The following is an 11,699-nucleotide window of genomic DNA, read 5'->3' on the forward strand; positions in this document are numbered from 1 at the left end:
TAATAATGACCATTTAATATGAAACACTCTAAAAATGAACTATTCTTTCAAAGAGCACATTCCCCTCATCTTATTATCTAGTGGCTTTTTATGCGTATGGTTCTCTTTAATACTCTTGATCTGAAAAGCAAACACTTTTCCATAAACCTTCGAGATGGTTCTTAGTCTTGTTAACGGTTTTCAACCTCACTAAAGGCTAGAGAAACCATGATAAGTTTGAATCGCATTAGCTTCAATTTCGGATAGACCAATGGTAAGAAAAATATTTAGAAAAATATAATAATTTGAACAAGATTATCTTTACCTTTGAGTAGATATTTGTAAAAGATAATTGAGCCGTTGATAACAAAACACCCAAAGGATAATTAGAAAATTAAGTAACAAGCATTTGGTGTAAGAAAGTCAAAGTAATAAGGATGTATACATATCAATATATCATCATCATTAATATGGTAAAGGTATGCTGTCGACAAATTACACTTCATTTCATGGAACCTACCACCTTTCTCATTCTCCCCCTTTAAATACACAAAAAAACACCCTGTAATTTCAATTTCACACCAATCTTGCTTTCGCCACCATTATATCATACATCCATTCAATTTCCAGTTCTCCACCACCACCATGACTTCTATGTTACAGAGGGAGAGATCTCTCCCTGTTTCTCATAATCCCTCTTCAAACGACCCATCTTCGGTGGTTGCCGGCATGCGCCGGAGACTCTCCTCCATGTCCTTACGGATCCAGCCCTCTTCCATCTCCGATACCACCTCCGCCGCAACCGCATGGGCGATGCGCCGCTCCAAATCCGTTTCCTCAATGGGGGAATCCGCGTCTACCTCAGTCAGGAACTGGTGGGATTGGGGATGGGGATGGATCCTGTCGAGGAAACCCGTATTCGCACAGGATCTGGAGTTTAATCAAGAGGAAACCTCCGTTCTCAGATCCCATGATAAAGGAAGCTGGAGACACGTCTTCTTCAAGGTTAGATCCGAGATCCGGAGAATTGTCAGATCTGATAATGTCGGCCTCCCTCAGACAGTTCGTTACAACTCCTACAGCTACGCTCGCAATTTCGACGATGGCAGCAATAAATTCCGAGGCTGAAATTGGTCTCTGGGCTGAGCTACTACCCAAATTCAAAGATCATACAGTTACTCCGATTATGTTCTTGTATCAAATTCATTTTTTCTGTTTAGATCATAGACAAGGTAAGATAAGGAAAAGAATGATGATTTCGGCGATGGTTGTACTCCGGCGGAAGGGAAAGAATGATTATGTCAATTCCGGTGGTGTTCTCCGATGTCGGTGGATGTCGGTGGGAAGAGAAGATGCAAAGTAAAGTGGGCGGGTTGTAATTTAATTTGTAAAATTTGTTGATTTTAATTTTCAATTATTGTTAATTTGTTATATATCAAACTATTTGTTGTATTATTTCATTTTTTTTTCTTCTTTAGCTTAATTATTGAAATATATAATAATTGAGTTGCGAGACTTTAAGAAAAACTACAACTATTTGTTTATACATATTAAAAGTCTTTTTTATAATTATTACAATAAATTTGATTTGACTTTACAGGTTTTCTATTATATGTTTATTCAAATATTAGTTTATACCCATTGTTACAAAATTAAAATTATAATATAAATCAGAAAATTAAGTTGTTAAAATAAACATATATTATTAAAAAATAAGGAATTATAAAAGAAAAATATAAACATCCTTGGAGAACCATTTGGTAAATCCTTTAATGGGTGGGTAATATTGACATATTTTGATATATTTTATTACCATATAAAAATTTATGAGTATTTATGAATATGAGTTGTAAAATGAAATTCAAATCGGAGAACCAAAATAATAACATGTGGCGTATTATTGATTTAATAGTTTGACATATGGCGGAATGAGATTAACCCTATTTATTTATTAGATAAGAAGATCTAACATATATACTAAATAACAAATGGTAATACTAAACTTTTAGCAAGTATAATATTGTTGTAAAACATGATCAACGGAATAGTTGCAAATTAAATCCAATAAATAAAACTTATCATATAAGAAGACAATTCATAGAGGTAACATTTTTAACCATCCAAGATTTAATTTTCCACAAAATTGTATAATTTACGATGGGCAAATGTCATATTTGTCTATCAAACTTTTCGTGTGTGTTTTAAAAGGTCTCCAATTTTTTTTTTTGCACATTAAAGAAATATACTTTCATTTGACCGTTTAATTACATTCCTTTACCGATTGTAAAAGGTTTATCCCCTATTTTTTGTGACATGGACACCACCGTGGAATATTACTGTTGAAATCTTGGTCCCCAAGAATTGCCAAGTCATTGCTAATGGTCCCCTTATAAAACCGTCTTCCCCTAAATCCGTCTTCCCCACCACTTTGTTACCCTAATCCGTAACATTCATAACATCGACTTCGCTTTTTTTTTTCCCCACCTATAAATCAAGAAGATGGTCTCAGAACAAAGCTTCTCCTATGGTGGTTTCAGAGCTTCGGAACTAGACTTACCAACTGATTACGAACTTCATGCCATGGAAACCCAAGTGCAGATTGAGGAAATGCGAGATGAGATGCGACAACAGCTTGGCGAGTTTAGGGAGGAGATACGCAACTTGAAAAGGAAAGTGACCATGATGGGTGTTGTTGGAGTTGCAGTGATGTCGTTGATTGGGGTTCGTGTTTGCATCGAATGCAGTGGATGGGGATTTTGGTGGGTGTAGTTTAGTTCGTAGGTAGAACGATGGCGATTAGTCTCTTTTGGGTTATCAGGGTTGTCGAAGGTTGTGTGTCTTTTTGTCTAATTTCGTCATCTGCTAGTATATATGTATGTATTATGTTATGTGTTGTTGGTTGTTTTGAACAATGGTGCCCATTGAGGATGTAATGGTGTTTAGAACCATTTTTTTTTTTTTTTTTTTTGGGGGGGGGGGGGGGGGGGGGGTTGTTAACACAATAACCTCAGTTGTAATGGATGAATGAAATGAAATGTAGTTCCTATTATAACCTTTGTTTTGCTTTGCATATGATGTTATGGTTTGTAATGAAATGTACCAAATGTGAAGGTCGTATGTTGCAGGACTTTAAATTCCCCTTGAAGTATGGTTTGTAATGAAATGTACCAAATGTGAAGTTCCTATTATAACCTTATGTGGAAGTACATTGTTATAATTCAAGTCCATTGTTATATGGAATTGCATTGGAAGTACAATTATAAAAAAAGATTCATGTTATGTTTTAAACTAAAGAAACTAACATTCATGTTACAAACATAAAACCAACATCCAAACATTCATTAATATCATAACTTGGTGTTTTAAAGACACGTTAACATACTAAACAAGACCATAACAACAAGACACTTTTAATTTAAGAGCTTGCACCATAACTAACATACTCCAAAAACATCTTTAATCCAAGTCCATTGGTTTGCTTGATGTATCACCTTTACCGTTTTTGCCTGCAACCTTTTTTGCCAACTTTTTCTTTAGTATCCTCTCTGACTTTTTTCTTAATTTCAATGTATCTACTTTTTTACCATTCTTCTTAGTCACACCACTTGTTGACTTACATTCACCTTCTCCCATTTTGAAACCAATTCCACTTCCAGTACCACCTTCACCCCTTCCCTTCCCATTTTGCCCTTGACCCTTCCTTTTCTTTAATGCACTAGATTCACCTTCACCTTCAACCTTCCTCTTTTTCACCTGACTTTTTTGGGGCTTTGACACTGCATCACAGGTTGACTTATTGTGGCCTGATTTCTTACAAACACCACATAACATCTTTTTGCTTGCCTTGGATACTCTATGTGATCCAGTAACCTCAATACTATCCCTCTTTCTCTTAATAGTGGGTCTCCCTGACATCTTCCTTTTCAATGGTGGCAAAGGTGGTATGTACTCTGTTGGGGGCCACATTACACTCCCATTCATGCTTCCAATTGTGTACTTGTATGTGTTCATATATATGCAAGCACGATATAAAGGATCAACAAATGCCTCTGCATCTCTATTTACATAACTAACGGCTGCCACTGAGTGTACACAACCATACCCATTCATTTGCCAAAATCCTACAAGAACATGTTTTCTCTTCTAGATCAACTCCATAAGACTCTCCTAAGTTTCTTGTTTCAAATGTATTCAGGCCCCTAGGAAGCACTTGCCAATACCTACAAATAATCAAAATTAACAGGGGTAATTAAAGTACCTTGATTGGATATTCAATTCAATTATGGTGAATAATATAGTACCTTTGTTGGATCTTTAATTCATTTAGGGCAAGCCTTATGTTTGGACATACATCAAAATGTCCCCATCCACTTCCTTTCCGCCTCAAACTACACATCCTCTGCATCACATATAGTCTAATATCCTCCAACATTGTAATAATTGGCTTCTTCCTAGCCTCCAATATAACATTGTTAAAGCTTTCATACAAACCATTCTCAACTGCATCACACCCCCTTCCTATTTGAAAAAATGCTCTTGACCATGAGTTTGGATTCCTTCTCATCAGATGCACATAAGCAGCAGGGCTAATCATTTGAATCTCTTTCATTGCAGAATTGAAAAGAGGTTCAGTTGAGGCCTTACAAGCCTTCCAAAATAGTTACTCATACTGAGCCCCAGGGAATTTCTTCTTGAAATTGGAAAGAACATGCCTGGCACATTGACTATGTTCTATCTCTGGAAATAAATCTTTCACAGCTTCAATTATCCCCTGCATTTATATCATCATAATATTCAGAATTATATCACATTTGAAAGAAATTAGGTATGACATTATAAAGTAGAAACATACCTTATGTTGATCTGACATCAATGTCCTACCAAAACCACCTTCAAGATACAGATCTTCTTGCAAGTTTTCTAAGAACCATTTCCAGTTGTCTTTATTGTCAACACAAACTACAAGCCAAGCTATTGGGTATATATGATTGTTACCATCCCTACCAACAATACATAATAACTGACCAATACAGATTCCTTTTAGAAAACACCCATCTAAGTTTATTGTCCCTCTACAGCCACTTCTCCAACCCTCCTTTAGTGTATGAAAACATATATATATATATATATATATATATATATATATATATATATATATATATATATATCCTGCTAAAGTAAGTTTTCCCATCTGGCATAGAGTTCACAGACAACTTGACTGTCGACCCTGGATTAGACCTTTTTATCTCTTCACCATAGGGCCAAAACTTTGCATAATTTTCCACTATGGTACCTTCAACAAGAGACATTGCATGTTGCTTAGCTCTCCTACATTGTCCCATACTAACCTCTATGCCAAATTTAGTCTTTACTTCCTCTTTTAACATCCTAACATTGAATTTCTGATTCTCAATCACTTCCCGGGTGAAAATGACTACTAATCCATTTGTAATTAACAATTGACCCTAATTTTAAATTTCTTGCACAATTGTGGTCAATGATAAAGGACTTGATTTGGAAAGAGTGCTCCTCACTTATCCATGATGCCTAAAGCCTAAATGTGCATTGACCATTACTACACTTAACCAATAACCTTTTACTGTCGTTTTTTTCAAATACAATTGATATCCATTTGCTACAGCATAATTACAAATCATAAATTTTAATTGTTTAGGGTTGGTGAACCTCGTACCTAGAATTGGCAACTGCTTCTTCCAAGGTATGTCTTCATTAAACATCGGTTTTCCTTTCACATCTGGGACATTATCATCTTCATCATCTTTTGGATCACCTTCTGTGGCCTCCTCATTTCCATTACTCTGACTTACTCCTTCATAGGTTACTCCTTCCATGTTGATTTATTGCGGACTCTTAATTTCAGTTAGGTCAATACCTTCTTCCCCTTCGATTGACATGTTTGACTTGACAAAACAATTATCCTCATTTTCATTTCCATTTGCCTTCGTTACATGCACGGTAGTACCAAAATGGTCAATGTAAACATAAACTTGTACTCCACATTCATAAGCAATGTCTATAAATTCTTGATATTGACGTTCATTCGAAATCAAGGTTAAACCTTCTGGGATTTGTAAATCGGGTTGACAATAATAAACTTTCTCACACTTCTCTTGTGTGAATCGTTCAAGAAAACCCACAAACTCATTATATGACATACCAGCAAAATCGACGTTCTCGAACACATGATGAACACCATAAGAATATCAAAAAGGTTTATTGATGAACACACCTTGGAAATGAACTTTGATTGATAGAAATATAGCCATCGATCTTTCGTTACTATGGTGGGACGACGAGGGTTTTCTTTAATGACAAGGGGTTTCTTCAAAGAGGGGGAGGGGATTGTATAACGCAAACGGTTTAGTTTATAACAAATTAATATAAGTATAACACATGTGACCATTTCATTAAATGACGTGTCACCGACATTTTCCCTCGTGGCATGTATATTACCTATCAACCCGGTAGAAGGTAACATAAGGGTATTTTAAAACAGAGAAATGAAAGTATATTTCTTTAATGTGCAAAAAAATAGTTTGGGGACCTTTTAAAACAAACACGAAAAGTTTGATGGGCTAATATGACATTTGCGCAATTTAAGATCAAGCTACAAAATAATTAAAAATGAATGATTAGAAATGGTTTCGTAATCAAGAATTAAGAAACCTAACTAACCCTATTTTTACTATTTTTGTGAACAAAGGAATTTAATGAAAAAAGAAATTATTTTATAAAAAATGGTATCCATTTGGTATTTACACAAAAGAATTACGAAAACTCCATAAAAACCAAAAAGTTGTTAAAAAACTGCATCCAAAGCTGTAGATTACGTTTCGAACTAGATAGAGGCAACAAATCCACCTACATATACAAATCTCTAACTCCAACAAAATTAGAAATTATAATATTCGACTAAGCCAATACGGGTTTGTAACTGTGACTAAGACACCACCTGACTGTCACACCCCCGAACCAGACGGCGGAAACGTCCGAGGGCTCGCGTGACTTTAATTGAATATCATCATAATGAATATACATGAATCATAACATAAGCGTCACCATGCATCAATACATTACAACTGGAATTGTTCACATCAAGTACATTGTTTTATCACTACACATTCATAACCTAAATAGTTTGAGTACATTTAACAACATAACATCTAACATTACTTCTTATAACTCTTCCGCTTACCTGTTACCTGACAATACAAGTTATTTTGGAAAAATGTCAACATATGAAATGTTGGTGAGTTCATAAGCAATGTTGTGATAAAATGATTTGTGTATTTTGTAAAACCCAGAAAATCCGATATTTTCTGAAAAGACTTTTGTTTATCAAAGTGTGAAGATCCATAAGTTGATGCATGAATGATTTTAAAAACATATATATATATATATATATATATATATATATATATATATATATATATATATATATATATATATATATATATATGAAGGGTATTTTGTAATATTGTTATAAAGTTTCGAACGAGTAGTATTGAATTCCCCGGAAAACCCGATGTTAAAATGTATTCGTAATTACTGATTTTTGTATTGTCTTAACGAATGATTATTGGTTAATCCATATTATATATCGTCCTAATTTTTGTCTACTTTGATTTCTCGTAAACCTTAACAAATGAAGAGAAGGGGAGTATTATGTCCAACTACTATCGTAAGAACCTTAGGCTGTCGTGGATGCGAAAGACATAATGGTCCAACTCGCACTTGATTACTGTGACCTTACTAGCTTTTCTAACGGGACACTTTGGCCCACCAACACATAAAACTATTGAAAGTCCTTTTATAAAATATTGGGTCATTGAAGGCCCAATAACATATAAGCGTTATCCCTTTGGGCCCAAAGATCATGTTGGTGGGCTTGCAAGGCCCAACAAGCATGATTTGAAACTCATAAGCCCAAAGTTTGTAGGTTTATTCCTTTTAGTCATCACATATCTATTGGAGAGTTTTGTTTTAGCGATTGTTGTTTTGTATTGATTCGAGACCGAATCAATTCGTTTATAACGATATTTGGTATTGAAGGTGTATTTGTTTTTCGTTTTGTCGCTAGTCGGATATCTTGTATTTTGTCTTAATGAATTAATTTGTTTAGAAGTATGACTTTGACCTTTTCACTAACTTTCTTTTATAAAAATAATATTTTTAGTCCTTTATATAAAAGAATTTCATTTTTAGTCCTTAAAAACATTTTCTTGACACTTTTGTATCATAAACTTGTTGAAAAGACATTTTTAACCCAAATTATATTTAGTAAACAATTTTAGCCCTTCCAGAATGGTGTTTCTCGGTTAGAACCCCAAATTTCACAATTTTTACAGTTTTGGCCCAAAATATAAAAAGTTTACATTTTTTATCCTTTTTGGAATTTAAAAGCATTTTTGACCTTTGAAATAGTTTTATTTCACTTCATGTCCCCTGTTTTACAGAATGTTACAATTCAGCTCCTTAAAACTTCAATTTTTGCAATTTTGGGCTTATTGGGCCGAAAAGCCCAAATTTAGCCCATGAAGCTAAATTTTTGCATTTTAAGTCTTTTGAAAATTCTAATATTCAGGAAATTGATTATAGAAACTGTTTTGGCTCTTTTGACCCTCAAGAAACCGTGAGTTTACAATTTTTAACCCAAGTTTTGTATTTTTGACAATTTAAGTCCTAAAATGGGTTTTATGTTAGAATATGTTCCTCATAACCTTATAAGCTATTTTTCTTAACTAGCTTAGTGTAAAATAACTTAGTTTATGTTTGTTTCTTTTCTCATATCATAGATATCAAATTATTACCCCTTTTTGTTACATATTTATCATAAAAACACATAACATCACACACATACATGCATAAAATCACACATAGCATACACATACACATAGATGTACACATTTTATTGTATTCTCCCACATAAAAAATATGAAAAACTGAAAAAGAGGGGTATGAAGCTCACCTTGAGTTGTGTTTTCATTTTTGAAGAGAGAAAAGAAGAAGTTTTCGATCCTAGCAAGTCTTCTTGGTAGATCTCGAGTTTAGTGACTTCTAAGGTGCAAGATCACAAGTTGGAATAAATTTAGAAGAGATTTTTGATAAAAAAAAGAGTCTAAGTCATAGATCTAAGTATGAACTTACCTTAGATGATGAGTTTTGTGGTAAAATCTCTTTGAAAGCTTCCTAGATCTTGAAAATTTGGAGAGGAGTGGGGAGAGTTTCCTTTGAGAGAGTTTGAGTGAAGTGTGTGTGTGTGTGTGTTTGGGTTCGGCCGAGAGAAGAAGAGAGAGGAGAGAAGAGTGATCTTTGAGTGGACTTGCATGAAAACATGAGAGTTGCATGGAAAACCTCTATGTAAAAATGAGGTGGCACACACAAAGTCAACTCTTTCTTTCTTTGTGGGCTTGGGCCGAGATTGGAGAGGGAAAGAGGAGATTTTTGGGCTTTTTGTCCTTAAGCCCATATTCTAGTTAAGTTAGATGATGCTTGACCCAAATAAATCAAAGTATAATTTTTATGACCTATTAGGGCTAAATTAATTAGGTTGTGACCCATTAAGGCCCAAAATATTATGTTTCATGTATATGGGTCCATTTAGGGCCCATTAGAGAGTTCTAGATTCAAGATGGATAATTTGGAAGTTTATTAGTCCATTAGGCCCAATAAGGAATCCTAGTCCAAAATGAACTCAAATTGGAATTTCAAAGGTTTCCAATTCTTTGTTGACCATTTGTAGGGCTAGAATGAAGTATTTGGTGAAGTCTTGTTGTTATAGAATAAGCATCATGCATGCTTTCATGTTATTGATTCATAGTTGTTATAAGTGTTGTAGTTACAAGGCGCCAAAATTTCTAGTTGTGACACTGACTAATAAGTAACGAGTGGTCAACACTTTCATCATGATTCGAACCATAAGGGGTGCATAATCGATTCCATATGAAGTGTGTCTTGTTCTTCTAAGTCTTTGATAGATAATTAAGTGCTATTTTGCTAACTAAAAGAAAGTGTTAATACAAAAAATAATTATGTATGCTATAGACTGTATAGTATTAAACTAAGAGCATCCACAATGGTGAGTTTAATGGGAGAGTTGAATGAGGTGGCAATTCCATGTGCCATTCAATGGATGAAACTCTACCATTGTGAGATGCCACATTGACATTCAATGAATTTGGAGTTTAATGGCCATTGAACTCTTCAATGGGAAAAAGGAAAGTTTTAATTCTTAAATACTTACTATAAATTACATTTGGTAACATTCTATTGAACTTTGTAGAGTTCAATGCATTTTAGAGAAAAAAAATAATAGAGTTGTATGGATTGTATAATGATGATATGGCAATCCATTGAACTCTATGGAGTTCAATGCATTGTGGATGCCCTAATGCATTTGACCTGACTGTCAAATGGATTAACAAGAAATGGCCTTTTAAGATAGAATAATATTTATAGATAATAACTATTCCATTAAGATACTAATGCAATTACAATCATAAAAAAAGATTATTAATTGAACGAAATGATGAAACATGATATATAACATATTTCCACTGAAATTCAAAATATAGATTAAAAAAGCACTCAACAAACATTATCCTCATGTATGTGAACGTGTATGTGGCCAAGCTTAGATACATACATGATTAGTTAGAATGGTCACTTTTAGAGGATTCAGAATGAGCCTTCTTCTTGCCCTTCTTTCCATACTTCCGTAGACCAAACTCCCCCTTATGTTGCTCGTAATGGTCATCAACATTCAAATGGATACCAGGATCATTGGTAGAGTAACTACCACCGACCATGATAGAATTGTTGACACCTTGGAAGTTGCCATTAAGGCAGGTTGTCAATGGAGGAAGAGACTCTTCATTATCTTGTTTCATACCTAATTTATGGTTCTCCATACTCATTAAGTCGAGCTCACCTCTCATAGTGGCTCCCTCGTTGCTTCCAGCCATAGTTATGATCCCAAAACCACCATTCGCATCCTTCTCCTCTTGTTCATGATCATGAACATTGCTTGCACTTCCTCCCTCACTCGGTTTCTTATGGAGATGGGCAAGGCGACGAGTGAGTGCATTTATCATGTCTCGAATCTCACGATCGAGATTTTGCTTTTGTTGTTTTTCGCCTAACTCAGGAGTGGGCATGATTGATTTTTTTAACTAGGTAGATTGTTTAAGAAATAAAAACACTAATGATATTATCTTGAATGTAGGTTGTAATTTAAATAGAGGTAACACACAAACACAATTCGAATCGGAATTATGCAAAGGTGGGAAATTCCTTCCTTTAGTTGCAATTTGAGCATAATATTGTCTTTAAATTAACCTTTAATTCTTTGTCAAAAAAAGAAGTAAGGAAGGGATTGCTTGAGCTAAGGTTCAATGTCTTGTTCTACCCACATAGTAATTGCATTTCTTCTGGTATCTTTTTTATCGTGGCTGTAGATTTTTCTAGCATATATATCAACTTTAAATTATAAATAAGTTTGTGAATATATTCACACTAAAGTCATGACGTTTTATACATATGTTTATTATAATGATGTGCTTACACTTTTCCGCTCACAACTCATAAATTATAAAATAACAAATTACTTTTTTGTTTTTTTTTTTAAACTTTTTTTAGATAAATAAATGACAAATATTGAAAATGTAACAACCTTAACCATAAGACATAAATTATGCATT

At 34.1% G+C, this 11,699-nt stretch overlaps 2 protein-coding genes across 2 annotated transcripts; one reads left to right on the forward strand and one right to left on the reverse strand.

The window, feature by feature from the left end:
• Positions 1–481: 481 nt before the first annotated feature.
• LOC111896199 (uncharacterized) lies at positions 482–1,439 on the forward strand. The gene has a single exon (XM_023892217.3). It carries the CDS (start codon positions 625–627, stop codon positions 1,105–1,107), a length of 483 nt encoding a protein of 160 aa, XP_023747985.1. The 5' UTR covers positions 482–624; the 3' UTR covers positions 1,108–1,439.
• A 9,210-nt stretch (positions 1,440–10,649) lies between these two features.
• On the reverse strand, positions 10,650–11,156 carry LOC111896176 (uncharacterized). Its single transcript, XM_023892194.1, has one exon. The coding sequence runs from the start codon at positions 11,154–11,156 to the stop codon at positions 10,650–10,652; it is 507 nt and encodes a 168-aa protein (XP_023747962.1).
• Between the last annotated feature and the right edge of the window lie 543 nt (positions 11,157–11,699).

This window comes from Lactuca sativa, chromosome 8 (genome assembly GCF_002870075.4).
Source record: "Lactuca sativa cultivar Salinas chromosome 8, Lsat_Salinas_v11, whole genome shotgun sequence".
Lineage (NCBI taxonomy): Eukaryota > Viridiplantae > Streptophyta > Magnoliopsida > Asterales > Asteraceae > Lactuca > Lactuca sativa.

What these genes read in the sequence shown, in the direction of transcription:
- LOC111896199 (XM_023892217.3), top strand. Translation starts at nt 625, where the DNA reads ATGACTTCTATGTTACAGAGGGAGAGATCTCTCCCTGTTTCTCATAAT.
- LOC111896176 (XM_023892194.1), bottom strand. Translation starts at nt 11,156, where the DNA reads ATGCCCACTCCTGAGTTAGGCGAAAAACAACAAAAGCAAAATCTCGAT.